This window comes from Chamaea fasciata, unplaced genomic scaffold (genome assembly GCF_029207755.1).
Source record: "Chamaea fasciata isolate MVZ Bird 193981 ecotype frontalis unplaced genomic scaffold, bChaFas1.0.hap1 SCAF_9, whole genome shotgun sequence".
NCBI lineage: Eukaryota > Metazoa > Chordata > Aves > Passeriformes > Sylviidae > Chamaea > Chamaea fasciata.
The window spans coordinates 26,793,504-26,809,682 of NW_027094094.1; the positions used below are offsets into that span (position 1 = coordinate 26,793,504).

General features: G+C 37.8%; 1 protein-coding gene across 2 annotated transcripts in view; it reads right to left on the reverse strand.

Moving 5' to 3' along the window:
- BMPR1A (bone morphogenetic protein receptor type 1A) overlaps nt 1–16,179 on the reverse strand; it is a 74,641-nt gene that overhangs the window by 12,568 nt on the left and 45,894 nt on the right. For both annotated transcript variants that reach the window (XR_010722320.1, XM_066191602.1), the window contains exons 3-5: nt 9,691–9,898; nt 1,841–2,003; nt 421–523 (exon numbers count right to left, since the gene is read on the reverse strand). Coding sequence is in view for 1 of the 2 variants with exons in the window: in XM_066191602.1 (XP_066047699.1) it covers nt 421–523; nt 1,841–2,003; nt 9,691–9,757 (333 nt within the window). In the remaining variant the exon portion in view is untranslated. The remainder of the gene's footprint in view (nt 1–420; nt 524–1,840; nt 2,004–9,690; nt 9,899–16,179) is intronic.

Sequence of the window (16,179 nt, forward strand, 5' to 3'; positions counted from 1 at the left end):
GCACAGGCAAAAGTGTAAGCTATTTTAGTCAAAAGGCACTTCAACCACACCATTTAATGTGTGAATCACTCCACAGTAGCAGGCAGACATCACCATCTAATCTCTAAGTGCCTACGTTTGATGTTACATTTTTTTCTATTTCGTGGAACGTTCACTTGTTGCACAGAAATAGATGGTTTCTACTTAAGTTGCTAGCTCATACATGGGAAAAGTCTTGAGCTTAGTCAAAACCAGTTAACCATATGTTAAATAAATACTGCTCTTAAGACAAAGAAACCAATCCCTTTAGAAGTTTTTCTCCTATTCTCATCACAGCAGCAGTACTTGCTTTAGAAACATCTTCAGAATGCCATATTAAAAAAAGGGCAGGGCATAAAAATGAAATAAAGTAAGGCACTGGAATAAATCTCATTTTTTCACCTTGCACTGGAAGTCTGAACCTTCATACTTCATACAGCCAGAAGCAAGTGTGGGTTCTCCATGTTCATCCTCCTCAATGATAGCAAAGCAATGCCCATTGGTTCTGCAATAAACATATCACATGTGCTTTACCAGCATGTTTGTCATTTAATATTCAGCATTAGTTGACCGTGAACCCATTAATAATTCTAGAATGAAAACTTCTAGAAAAATTCTTCAATACAGGGGTTACCATCCGGTTTGAGAACAAAAGACCCCCACAGTATTCTCAAATAGAACACTACAGGGATGCTTTCTCAAAACCACTCACTCATTCCCTCCACAACGATAATACGGAAAACAGATTTAGAAATAAATTTGCTTGCAAAAAATCTATTTACATTAATTCAAAGAAATGCAGATGTAGAAAGCATAATGCCATAAGGTACCCTGCCCGTAGACACTGAGTGTTTTTAACTAATAGCTTTATTATCAGCATAATGGACTATCAGTTGCTAGGTCAGAAAAAAATTAGTAAGGTCTATACAGACTGCACACACTAGAGGGCAATAAAAACCAATAAATAAATAAATACCAAGCGGCTTGAAAGACTAAACACTGGAACATTTTCTCAGTTCCAAACTGTTTGTAAGTTACTGCCTGTGTTTTAACATTTAAAAAGATAGCAGTGTTTATTCTACCTCTTTGGGTTCCACAAAAACTGCCAAGTAACACCCTAGAGAAGACTGAAACTTGTGTTAAAGTGAAGACTCAAAGTACAGGAACAAGTCCTATGTTTTCAACGGTGTATATTAATTCTTAAGGAAGAAAACAGAAGGGCCTTGAACGTGGAATTGCAAATGGAGAGGAAAAAAAAACCAAGGACATTTCAGGACATGAAAAAAAACCACCTTAAGCATGCACACGACCTGTGCAGGAGTCTATTAGGATTCTTATACCTAACAAAGATAAAACTTCCCTCCTGTCTCTACATGTCCACAGGCTTTTCTTTATTTTTCCCTGCCTTTTCTTCATAATCTGTAACTATTGAACACGTAACAAGAAGCATTCTCGGTCAATGGCCATGTTATTTACATTACGCTACCTTTTTGACTACTAGGTGAAGAAATAAGCAAACAGGTGGTCATGTCAGAAGGCTTGGATTTGGGTCACTTAATACTCACCCAGCTATAAAACACCACAGGGTGACTTAAAACCTCTGTCCTTCAAAGCAGTTGCTGGGCTTAAAATGACCAGTTGCAAATTGTTCTAAGGTGTGGTGAAAACAGAGATGACCATGGGGTTTAGCACTCACAGAACATAATCAATTATAGTCAGATCACCTGAGAGAACCCTGGTCAGCCTCCAGAGGTAGATAGCTCTCTCAAAACCCAAAATTACACTCTTGAAAGAGCCTCTCTATGCTGAATGCAACACTTACATGCATGTGTTGTTAATAGCATCATCTGGACAATGTCCTGAGCAGTAGCATTTAAGAAAAGGCAAGGTGTCCTCCGGAGCAAGTGTTACTCCATTTGTTTGTTTCTTTTGGTCAGAATTCGTCTTCATTCCTGTACCATGAAGCATGCTGTCTGGCTTTTGACCTGGATGCAAAAACAAAAAACAGACAAACAAAAAAGTCTGCATCTCTCTGACAACTGTTCAAGAGTTTTACAGGCAAACCATAACAACAATAATTAAATTTATAACTGAAGCATACAAGGCCATCTCCTCTCCCAAGATTATGGTAGAAATCTGAGTTAATAATTTTATTCTAGAAACACCTAGCTGACATCTTTTGTACCTCTTCCAACCATAATCAATATAAACAGAAAGATATTTTCTCTTTTTGAGGTAGGGCAGGAAAGTAGTGGTGTAACTGGTTAGAATTTTCTGAAGAAAGCTTCTCTCATTCATGTGTTTAGAAAACCAAAATGCTGACAGCTTGATAACCACAACAAGAATAATTTTATGCATGACTGAACATACTTAATATGCAATTTTCTAATTTTCTGAAGTAATTTTTTATAGTTTCACAGTCTCATGGAAGAGCAGTAATAACTCCAAAATCTCTTGGTTTTTTTGATCTCTGTATGCATTAGTACTTCAAAACACAGCTAAAGTAAGTCTTGTTTGCAAATTAAATTTCAGTAAATGACACGAACATCCATCCAAACGAGCTTTCACAGAATAGAAACAGGGCTACATCATGTTCCAAGCAGCCCTCAGTTTCTCAGCAGCAGCAGAGTTAAACACCATTTGTTCTTGTTCATATTATTAAAGTGCTTTTGTGAACGTAGGCATTCAGAAGAAAACATCCGTTTTCTTCTTAGTGAAGAACAGCCGGAACAAAAATGATGAACATTATTCGCCTCATTTGGAATATGCGGTGTGATTAATATACGAGACGGGAACATCTTTACCCATCTCCTTCAGTTTTAGCATGCACAATTTTAGCAGCAGGAAATCTCTTTCTGTCCACCACCTTGGCTCCAAATCCTCAAGGTGTGAACCAAATGCAGACAGAAGAGCTGTGAACAAACTATCACCTGCACTGATACAGATTACAGCAAGGCTCAGTGTGAGGCTCAGTGTTGGCAAGATAAGCCAGCACCGAGTCAGGACCAGCAGAAGCTTTTACAAATTCAGTTATTAGTAAAAAAATGGAGGTCACAATAAAAATTTCAATTTTTCTAAGGAAAAAGAGACCTGACCAGGAAACTCACAGTCCCTCAGAACAGATTCTTAGGCTTCCTGTCAAAGCTAGCAAACATGAGCTGTAAAGTGATGAGAAAATTAGAGTCCTGTTGTACCTTGCTTGAAACATGTCCAGAAAAAAACTGATTAAAACCTTGTGCAGATACAGCCCTCACCATCACTCTACTGTACCATCCACTATGTCATTCAGACAAGTGCCAATTGAATATTTGTGAAATTTGATCCTAATCTACTGAAAATAACAGACTTGCAGATTTCCTCATCTGGTTAATACAGTACACCTAGTGCAGTGTCCAATGCAGCAAAGTAATGCAACTGTGCTTCTTCTGGATACAACTAAGAGAATACCCTGAGAAATGCTCCATTTACCTAAACACTGAAACCACAGAGCAGTGCTTTATTTAATATATGGTCTTCAAAGAATATTTCAGTAATGCCCAAGTTTAATAGTCCTGATCTGTACAGACTGTTCACAAGAAACAAAATCCAACTCTAGAATAACAGTCGGTTATAGGTATTTCTGACTTAACCAAGAGGAACCCTGCACAACTGAATCAGCTCCTCCATCCAAACTCTCATTCTACATATTTCTTCCCAGCATAAACTGAAAGGCAATTTCAATTCTGTGCTAGAGACATTACACAACATTCTGTATTCACATTTAAAAGCTCCTTACCTGATCAGAGAACAGGTACTTCTATTTAATATTTAAAGGAAAAACCACTGCATATGTACAAATACCACGTCTTTCTAATTTCGTTGAATGACTACGGTATCTTTCCCAATTGTTGTTACAAATCCCCTCTTATCTTCAGGGACATTCCACACATTAAAAGTCTTCATGGTACTCTATGACCAGTGTCATACAGTCACTCATCCATTTTCCTACTCTGAACACTGAATGCAGTGTTTTTTCAGTTTATTCGAGGAGAAATCCAAGGCTAGCTCAGAACAGAAAGAACAACATTTTTGTGCATGTCTGGCATCTTTTAAAGCAGTACAATTCTCTGTAAACTAACACTGAAGGCATGACCACAGGTATACCAACCTTTTATACTAAAAGTGACATGAAATACATTTTCCCCTCCTGATTTACTAAGATGGATGGCATTACAAGATTTACAAAAAGCACATACCATATAAAATCCAAAACAGATAACTGTGTTCTCAAAGAAACAGCATCTTTGTCTTTTGTTCAGTTTCTATAGGCAAAGATTTTTATTCAAAGCAAGAACAGACTACAATTTCATTAGTTTTGTAACGTGAAACTCCTTAGTAGCCTGCTTTCATCTTCCAGGTAATACCTGAACTGCACAAAGAGCAGGGAAAAAAAATCACTTCACTCTTGCATTTTTACTTTCTAAGACTGTAAGCAGAACTCTTCTTAGACAGGAGTTTGAGTACCCAGGGAAGAGAACAGGAAAATTTTCAGAATGCTTGGGATTACCTCAGGAACAATTTTTAACTGCCTCCACCTAGGATACCTAACTGTATCCTTTACTGTAGTACTGCAATTCATCCTCAGCGTTTCAAGGCAGATTAGTGTCCATCTTAAAGCTGTTGGGTATTGGGATGGGAGTCAAGCGTGGAAAGAGTTGGCTTCCATCCACCTGAGATGTTAAGAGGGCAAACAAAGGCCCTGAACTCACAGGATGCTTCATTGCTGTTTTTCCTGGTTAATATATACTGAGTAAATGAACAAGAGAGAACTAAGCATAGGCCTAAAGAACATCTTGCTCCAAGGTTTATGTCCTCACTCTCAGAGCTCTCAGACATCCACACTGCTGCGTGTTCCCTGGGAGCAGGACAGGGAAAGGGAGGATAATTTTTTAGGGATCTTGTGACGCTATACTACTTGATGATGTAATTAATCTCTTCTTTTCCATGACACTTGCTGCTGTCACTCTGCAGTACAGCTAAGGAACATTCATACACAAATCTCACATACCCTTCAAAGGTGTAAGTGCAGTGTATTGTGCACTGAAACGCAGCGCTCAAAGACTTCAGGCACAGCAAAGCTTCCTTCCCACTCTTTCCTAAGCCCCACCTGCAAACTGCACAGAGCTGGTGGGGCAAAATAATATACATGAGCAACAAATGAGCTATGTTCAAGATCATGGATCGCTTCTAGCCCTTTTATCCAGCCAGGAGGGCAACAGTACCTGTTTAGACTTCTAAACATCCAAACTGCTCTGTAATGTGTATTTTATTGTATTACAAAGTTACAACATTCAACAAAATATCAAGAGTAATGGTAGAACATTCTCCTAATTTCACTGTAAGACACTGATGAGAAAAAGGCTGATGGGACTTCAAGTTCTGATTTTGTCTTTTGCTCTGCCCTGTCATACACTGCATGCGTCGTAGATTTCTAGAGGCGTGAACAACCGTGACAGACAGGACAACACTTAAAATGGTTTTCTGTTTAAAATTAAGCTTTATTTTAATAAAATAAATAAAAATTTCAAAAGTTAATAAAGCCAATTGTTGAAACAGAGCAACGCCTGACAATATATCATATTCAGCCTTTGATAAATTATTCAAAGCACTACTTCTTCCAATCACCGAAAGTAACTTAAGACTATAAAATGTATTTCAAAGAAGCAGAGGATATTAAAATCTCACTAGGTTAGAAATTTAAGTCTACTTGAAAGCATGCTTCAAATATGAATATTAACATGGATAAATCTTAAAAATGTACCGTGTATGACACTGCAGTGTTACTAATCACTAAAACCCAAGTTAACCTGCTTGCAACTCAAAGCCAGGATACAGATATAATTTCATTAAGTCTTCTGATGTAAGAAAAGATTTGTGTGACCCATAAAAATCCAGCTTTATGAAATGCAGAGACAGCAGTAAGTGAAAGACCAATAGAAAAGCCAAATTATGCTTACAGTTTCTTACGTAATTGCATCTTCTCTTTCTCCACAAATACAGGTCCAATATAGCCTATAGCAGTCAAGTTGTTTGATAGCTTTCTGAATTCACAATATAGGTGTTGCCCATAAAAACATTTCTATTGCAGACTACATTATCCTTTAAAGGGATTTGTCCCAGCAGAACTACAGTGCTAGAGGCATTTCTTTGTAGCTACTCTGATCCATGCTTGTAAACTCCAAGAAATTTAATATTTAAATAACAAGAATCTTTGTCAAAAGAGCCCCTTCACCTGCCTTCCTGCTGGTGCTGACACAAACTGGGGTCTTTTCATCAAAGACGAAAGCTGTACCAGTGCTCTTTATGTTGCATATACCTTCCGTATTAAAAAGACATACCTTGATATTTTGATGTGGTAGTTTTAAATTACTTTTCTTGCTTTAAGATGCAGATACTGCAAAATCCCCCACTCCAGTAAGCAAATTTCACCTTTCTGCCCATCACAAACTTTCACAATGATTTAACATGTTCTGTTAAGAAAGTATCTTAAATACTTCTACGAGCTCTGTGTTTGGCATTCTAGCCATAATCCTCCCTTATAGTGCTTTTTTTATGTATCAAGGCTGTGATCTCCAAAGACCAGGCATGTTAGAGGTAGCTCCATCTAGCAGAACTGGTTCCTAAAAATCACAGCACGTTCCCAGACTACTGGTTTAAAACTCTCTCCTGCCCTTACAGCTCTCCCAGGAGCTACAGCAGTGTTCAACACAGACAAGCAGCCCCCGCCTCCTCTGCTTCCCAACCAGCAGTCCTCAGCCTCTGCTCCCACTTCCCTTCCCCAAATGTCACTTCTGAAGATTGCTCTGTTCTTATGCACTCAACAGAAGCGCCAGGGACATGAAAATTTTGTGTTTTCCTTAAAAAAAGTGCACTGCATTCTAACTAAAATTAAATGGACTTTAAAGAAATAAAGTTACTTAAAACTAAATGCAAGATTCTAATAAAGAAATAGATCAACTTTTAATAATCCCTTGGAAGAACTTTAATCAGACAAATTCACAGGAACACGGTTGCTGCCCATGTTTTAAAGACAGATGCAGCCATTAAATGGGGAAATCACCAGTAAACAGAACTAGTGTTTTCAAGTAATGAATCAGCTACTGACAACTGTAAATTCCTTCTATGGCTTTTAGAATTTTGTTTAAGATCAGTTTATACATTCAAATTCAGTTAACAACTTCACCTGAAATTGAGAAAATGTATAAAGTTTTAAAAATGTATCTTAATATATACCTTATCTATATCAAGTATTTTAATAAAAGTAATTACAGCAGTAAAATGAAATCAACTGTTGTGTTCTTTTAGTTTACTAACAAACAATGGCAACTTTAAGTCCATTTTAATATTTAATATTAACACTAATTATTTTTAAATTTGACTTTTAATATATCTTCATACCTATCAAGTGGTATTAATACATTTTTAGTCAACTAATTTACAAGGATCAAAAATACTAGTCTTCTCTGGTGTCTCTGAAGAACACATAAAGGTGTGATGAACCACAAGGGAAGTAAACTGCCAGCAATGAAGTACCAAATTTATGAGAACATGTTTAAGTAGATGTTAAGCACTTTATTACTGCTACATATATTGATCAGACGTGCTCATCAATGCACTATAACAACAAAGGAAGAACTCTACTTGGAAGTAAAACCGGTTCTCTGCATGAAAACCCTGCAGTACTGGGAAGGCAAAGCCTGTTCACTGCAGTCACAAGTGTGGCTGAAGCCCAAAATCTCTTGCCTTAGATCAGAAAAAGGAGGTGGATGCAGATGCAGTGCAAGTCATAGACTTAAAGCTACTGCAAAGGCCTTCCACAGCAAGAAAGGAAATACAAAATGTTTTAATTGAAGAGGTTGCTATTAAATCTGGTCATCTGCAACCCAGGCTTATTTCTGACTATTTATCAAAGTAAGTGAAGAAGTCCCAAAGCTATGAAGATAAAACCCAAAGGGTAACCACTGGGAACCCCTGCTGCACAGTATCAACCTGAGAAACTGCAGCTATTCACCAATGCCATGGAACTGCCTCTGGTTTCTGTTGTTATTGTAAGAATATTTTCACAGTAATCAACACATGCAGCCACTTACTTTTTCAAGTTACCTGTTAGGAAATCTGGTATGTATATACACATGCAGCTATACAGACATACTTGCTTTTATCACTCTCTCAGGTCTTGGTAAGCTCTGAAATTCCTAACACTCTGAAGAAGCCTCCAAAAAAACTCCATGAGAGCAAACCATTAAGCTGGATGCCAGACACTGAAAGTACACACACTGGTTTCTACTTTCTCTGCTTCTCTTTCCTCTTTCTGTAAATCACACAAATTCTCTTCAATTCTTCCCAGTGAATCTTTTTCACCTCTGTTAATTGCTTTACGTTGCATTTTTCTAAAATCCAGTATTTATCTTCCTTGCTGAAACTTTTTCAACTGTTTAAACTTTTCACTTTAGATTGTCTCTTTCCTACAAAAAGTTCAAACGCTTTATGACTATGATCTTAATTGTTCCCTCCCCCATGAATTTAGGGAAAAGCTGTGACACTTGACTGGGTTTTTTTCCTCACCACCCCTGGAAACCAAGCACATTTTGTACATTCAAAGAAAAGCCCTTAGGCAACTTCCAAAGAACTAACAACATTTCAAGAAGCTCAACTTTTCCATGGCTTTCAGAACTCCCTCAGTATTGATTTGAAAGTCAAGAAAATTTCTAAGATAAGGCAATTTCTTCTTTTGAAGCTGAAAAACAATGTTCAGTCTTTAAACTTAATTTAATTTATCTATATTACCTTTTAGAAGTTATTTACCGAACTGTTATTAATCACCACGATCATGGAAGGAGTTAAAGTAATTTAATTTCAAGCCACTAGAAGACCTGTATATTTGTATCATTATTTCAATTTGAATCTAGAGAGAAAAAAAATCCTTCAGTTGTTATTGCCTATGAGTAAAATGATAAATATAGACTAATGCATATGTACCTGCAGGACATGTAGGGCACTGCTGCGTATTTATTTTTGCAATTTGACCCAATTCAACAGAGGACTCAAAGTTCTAATGATAACTGGATTTCCAGAAGCTTTTGGTAATTGGTGTATGGAAAGACAACAGACACACAAATACGTATCTTCACTAACTGAAAATGAGGATATCTGTGAACAGTCCATAGTGTCACCTTGGCCCATCAAGTAGGCACAACAAGATAATTTAGATTAATTAAGCCACACTACCTCTAGGCTGCTGGGAGCATCAGAAGGTGTGGGGAACTGCACACTGCAAGTTCTTCAGTGAGTCAAGTTAAAGGGATCAAACATTCACACAGAGAGGGAACTGAAATCCAGAAAAGTCAAACCTTCACTTCTGCTGCTCATCCAACCTGCTCCATGGCATACTAGGCATTTTTGGTATTGTTTCTATTTAAGTATTTGCTAAAATAGACCTAATCTATACTACAGTGAATGATTACTAGAATGTCCTTCCTTTTAGGGAAGCATCCATACAGCACATCAGGCCAGTAAAGTCACCTGTTTGCAAAAGAAACTGCAAAACAACAATATCCTACTTCAACCACTGGAAAACACACAACTCTGTTACAAGTCAGAAAGATAGGCTTATTTCAACTAGCTCATATTTACCTTGAACATGGAGAATGATAAGCAGATAGGCTCCAAGCAATTGCTCATGAACTCTCAATCGAGTCATTGTTCACTTTTAATCCTTCCTGTGCGGGGCGACCGGCCCTTCAGCCTGACAAATGCTGAGCTCAGTCTGCTCGGCGAAGCCTAATACAGGCTTCAGTGCTTGTCTGCAAGGATGCTTCTGTAGCTTTCCCACCTTTGTTTCCTGGAAAATACAATAAAACAAAATGTTTAAAAACTTCATGTATTTGTGAAGCAAGAAAAAACCCTCAAGGTGGTCATCCTGCTGAGCATAACCAACAAACCCAGCAAAAAACCCCCATGTGTTTATTAACATCAGTAACTGGAAACATTAACTATATTTACTATCTAACTGAATAGCAGGGTTCTTCTGAAATACAAACTTTTGGTAACAACCCACAGAGATGTTTTTACAGTCTTACAAAAAAATATTAAATATGTCAACTCACTGGTCACAGATGTATAATTTTAGTCTTGCACATAGCTGTTAGAGGTAGTATTCAACAGATTTAACACGAAAATCTGTTTGAAAACTATTTTCTTTACAGAAATGAAAACTTCTTTTAATTATTTTCCATAAAAATTAAACTCAAGTGGTGACTTCCCATAATACTGGGGGGGAAACAGTAACACCATGTTAGGCCACCTATTGAAAACTGCTGGTAGAGAAGCTTTATTGCAAAAAAAACCCAGCCTCTCTGCTGGATGAAATCAAATTTGTACTAAATTTAACAGTTGGTTTGGTTACTTAATACACTTATCTTGTTACTTTCTTCTCCTAGAAGAGTACTGCATCTTTAAAACAACCACAACGAAAAGACAACACTAACTGCAATTCAAAATCGTAACACCCTGGATTCCCTGCAAATTAATTCCTCCTGAAATATTACACTACCATTTGCATACTCCATTTCCTCCACAACTAAAACATAATTCCACTCCTGGGCAGTGGGCAAACACACAACTAAGCTAGACTGAGTAAGAAGTCACTTTTTCAGACTGCAGTAGATGCGGTCACGTTCCGCTAGCAGAACTTTTCAATGGGGATGCACAAGGGGAGCGTAATTGGGCCTCAAAGGAGTAAAAAGCAGCTTGAACACCTCAATAGTTCCTTGCAACAAAAGCAAAGCTGCACAAAGATGAACAGAGCCCTAATTTTGCCTCTTCTCGGCCTCGTTTCGGTGGGGTTGACCCCCCTGACCCCTGTCAGCCTGGCACTGCTCATGAATGCCAGAACGGGCGTTCGCCCGGGGATGGGCAGCAATTACTGTTGGTGGCCGCCTCGAGCATCAATAACTCAATCTGTCTGTCGGCGAGGCCCAAGGACTTTTCATTTTAATGAGTCTTCGGAGGCATTTAACATGGAGGCAAATTAGCGGCTGAGCCGGGAGGTGTCCGTCACTTCCAATTTCGGTGGGCACGGTGCGCCGCCCCGACCCCTGGCCTACTTTTCACACGTCTCTGACTTCTCCCTAATGCAGCCACAAAGAGGGAGCCAGGCACCCCGAGCACCATGGCTCTGGCCAGGATTATTGCCAGGTTGTGGTGGGATGGACTGGGAACTGCGCACTGTGCAAACGTCCGGAGCACCGGGAACTTCAAAGTAAACCTCCTGGCCAGGCAGAGGGAAAAGCAATGTGACAGCGAGATATTCACTCTTCAGTGTTCCCTATGCGCAAGACACAGCACCAGTTCTGACACTTAATAAGAAACGTCCTTCTAGCTATAAAACATCAGGCCAGCAACGTAAGTGCAGAAGTATTAATGCTTTATTCCGTGTTTCAATGGCAATGAACTTCCAATCCTCAATAAAACACGTGGAAGTTGAAAACTGCCAACAGCTTTATGCAGCAATAACAACAAAGGCTTTATTTACAGTATTCTATCAAGCAGAACCAAATAAATCTCAGTAAAAGTCTCTTTAAAGTATTTTTAGAAATAATTTCTGTCTCGTCCAGTTTCAGAAGGAATATATATTTTCACTGTTGTACATTGCAAGTGTAGGAGTGTTTAAAACTTGGCGATCTTGCCCCCCTCAGTTCACCAGAGGGCACACTGGCACGGGAACATGTATTTGCCACTGTACCACACAGCATGTTACCAAAAAAACCCAAGAAAATAATGGAAGAAATAAATCATTTTAATGCAACTCTCTCCAATTTCATGGTGATTTTTGTTTTGTGACACACTCTAAGATAGTTTCCAGAAATGCTGTCCAAGCCTATTAAAAAAATAACGTTCCCCACCAGTATTTTGTACCTCAGTCTTCCCTCCAATATTTCCCTTTTCACACACACACACACACACACACATATATAAAATATCATCACATATAAACCATGTAATAAAAATTAAAGAGAACAAATTCTAATCCTCCATTTTAAAATTAAAAATATCCTCCCAGACTCCTAATAAAGAGGAAGACTGCAGCACTGGCTAATGCACAAAATTGAAAGAGCATCAGCTGGTATTTCTCCAAAAGTTGCCTGAGAAAACAGTTTAGAATGACACAACTAAATAACCCCTTCAAATATATTAAAGCACCAATTAACACTTGGAATGCTACTCTGCCAACAGAATGATGCTGAAGAGATTCAAACCCATGAGCCAATCTGTTGATTTTGAAGTTCTCAATCTCTTTTCTATTGTAGCCACAAAAAAGCGTTCAAATGTAATCCACTAAAAAGTAATTTATTCATCAATGGTAACACCTGATTTTTCTGCACTGTATTTTATTATCCTTCCTAGTAGCAGTTTATTGAAGAAAATGCTTTTATTATTAAAACTGTGGGGTTATTTCTGAACTGGAACTCAGCAGTGAATTCACGGCACTATCACAGCCGTCCAGCCCTATGTTCTGTATGACTCCAAATATATGAAGCTGAAGTGTGCAAGATCTGTCACATGGCCCAAAACCAACTCTGAAAGCATGGAGTTCAGTGGTAACTGTTCTTTAGATGTGGCTCTGTAATATTTTTTAACAGCATGATCCCCAAACCAAGTGAGCTGTGCTGTTCCAAATTTCAATAAAGAATGATACCGCTGAATGTAACAACAAAGACAGTATTGTATAAGGGGAACACATGGAAAAATGTCAATCTTAGACTTCACAAGAATTAAAACACACAACACATTTCAACAGTCAAGATATTTCAAAACATTTGCAGCAGTACACCTAACACCAAGTTAATGTATTTAAACACAACAAAACTAAAACTTAGTAAATGGTTCTCTGATGTGTAACTGGGGCAAGAAGCAACTTAGATAACTGAAAGCATATTACCTCAGTCACGGGTACAGTTTTGAACAGGACTTTGAGATGAACAGAATGCCAGAGATAAAGTGAACTGTCAGTCTAAGTCAGTGTGCAACAACAACTTCCCTGGAAGATTACGAAAAAAACCTGTTATGGTGCCACAAAGAAAATTACTCATTTGGATGAAGAAAAGAGGGATTATAAGAACAGTAAAGAATTCACTACAGGGCAGACAAGTAGTTTCAAGAACAGAGATTAGTAGCCTAGTTCAAATGGCATTTGAGGACCTTGATTCTTGATTCAGCTTGACTTAAGAATACTCACCCTTTTCATTAATGAGCTAAGCACAGAATACAAAATTTTTTTTAAAAATGCTGACAAACATAAATTGTCAGTTCAGCTGAGTGTTGTTTTTATGCAGGAAGATTTGGATCATGTGAAGAACTGAAGTAACAGAAATGGAATAAAGTACAACAGCATGAAATTGGGAAAGTCATGCATATTGGTAACTCTGAGGAATTTCTGCTTCACACAAACTAGAAGCTCCCACATAAGAGATGGCTGTGTCCAAAGACACTGATTACAGAACATCAGACACATCCACGTGATGTGGTTGGGAGAAAGACACAGACACAACTCTAGTATTTCTTAGGGAAATTTCCCAAGGAAAACAGTAAGGCATGACTAGCACAGAGACAATATATGATTCATAAATTCAACAACCATCTAGAAGGATACTATCTCAAGGAAAGAAAGACATTTGGAGATAAAAAGAAAAGAAAATAATACAATTAAGACAGCTAAAATTGACAGGTAAATAACTACACTGTGACAATATAACAGAAATAAACACAATGACAGACACACAGCTATTCAACCTTAAGAAAATTACTGGTTCAACAACTAGGTATGGAATAGCCATTAAAATTCATTTAGATCAGAAATTAGAAGACAAGTCCTAACCACAGGTTAGAAGGTTGTAGGGCAGATTTTCAGACTAAATAAAGTCCAAAAACTTAATTACTCTTTAGTTTACAAAGGCCACCATCTCATGTAGCTACAGGTGTCAGGGACTACATTTCATTATTCTTAATACAAAAAGAACGACAGTTAGCTTCAGTTTATCCAAAGTCAAACAGTCAAGTTTAACCAAGCCCATAACAAGAAGAAAGTTTCAGATTGTGCACTGTGTGTCAAATACTTGTACAAACCTACTTTTTAAACGTGTTTTTATTATTCTGTTGCAAGGCATGTTTATACAAATTGTAGAAAAGTGTCACAATGAAACATGCCAACTACCTATGCCTGAGTGCTGTCAAATACGTTAAATTAAACAAGCAAGGTAAATCCACCCCCAAAATCTGTCAAGAAATCCTACAGCTGATGGAGGAGACTGCTGGCTATTGCAAGCCAAGCTGGCTACATGGCCATCAACAAAAACAACTTCACCTAAGGCCCTATCTGGTTAGGCACTAATCTGTTCAAGCTCACAGAAACAATTCCCCTGACCTGTAGATTGTGTAAGAATAATTCAAAACTATTCCTGATTGCATACTTTTAAAAACCAAGAGACTGTGTAAATTATACAAAAGTCTTTTCCCCCTCTAGAAACTGAAGTGTGCATTTTAGTTCTCTCTGTAGTACATTTAGAACCATGTGTTTAGAACACATGCACTGCAACACCTTTGTTCATTCAAAAAAACACAAGATCCTAACAACAGGTTTTTTGCAGCAGGGGAGCTCACAGTCTTAGAAAAGGACTTCTTACTTCTGACCAGTGGGAAAAGCCACCAAAATCCACGTTGAACAAACAGATATCTCCTGAAAGGAAGATTTCCCGCTGCTGGCAAATATCAAATGTGCACATTATGGCAGAATTTAGAAGCCAAAGGACTAAATTCTGATATATCTGTCTGTTTCATAAACAAAGTTGTTAACTGTGAAGAAATTAAAGCCTAGCTGCTTTCTACCATGCCCAGCAAAATTAGGTAATTGGGGACGCCACTCACCGGACTCCTGAATGCTCCTCTTACTGTTACTCTGCTCGTCCAATTAACTAACTGCTACAAAGTTTCTTCAGTTAAATTAACTGCAATGACATTCAGCAAAATTGTTTTCCCACTGCAATCAGGTACTCAGACACATCCGAATGCGTTACAAACATGACACATTCTCTTATTTGAACATATTCAGAGAAAATTTCACTGCACAATTTTTTTTCACCTTGACCCATTTCCCTCTTTTCTCAACTCCTTCACTTTGGTGATTAGCTGGCTTAGAGCTTCTGCCCTTAAGACGATTAGCAAATGGACACCCATACTCTTTCCACAACAAATGACATCAACTTCTGCTATTCTACCCAGAAGCTATCTATCTTTCTCATTTGTTTTTATGATCTATTTATCATTTTTGCTAGTTCCTTACTGTCATACCAGTCAATGTGAAAAAGGAGAAAAGTCTCCACATGTAATGCATTCCATCTCTAAATGTATTAACTCCAAATGGGGAATTATAACGTAAACCTTTTAGATCTCATTCATAAGAAACATACTTTTGTTCACCAAACATAAGCAGCAAGGGGAAAAAAATCATCAAAACTGTGAGAAGTTTTACATGTCAATATTATTAAAAATATAAGGGTCATAACTATGCTGCCTACAAGACTTATCATTTTGGCTCTGAGTTCCAATAACTCGACACAAATAATATACCTGGGCTGAGGAAAGGAAAAAGCTATGCCTCAATCCTGAATATACGTTTGCTCGCATTTTTAGAAGTGGAAAAAGGACCCTAAAATAAGTGCGCCAGTGCCTTCAAAATTACAAATGTTTTCATAGAAAGAGTTTCTAATATGCAACATCCCTTTCAGCACTATGAAGACTAATGAATGTTTTCACAACCTTACAGTATTTCTTTCATAATTTAAGGACAGTTATTCATTAATCTATGTTAAAAAAAAATAAATAAATCCCCAGGTCAAAAAACTGCCAGGGTAAGCACCTATCTTACTTAGCTCCCATGATCTTGGCTTGCTTCTGCTACACTTATAACCTTTGCCCAAGCTAGACGAAATTCACAATTTCTTTATGCCTCCAAAGTGAAGGTGATTATGCAAATTATGGATCTCGCGAGGAAGAAGAGCTCTGCAGAAACTGCGTTTTTGCTCGGAGCTTAAAGAGCACATTTTTCATCTCGTGATGCCTAAAGAA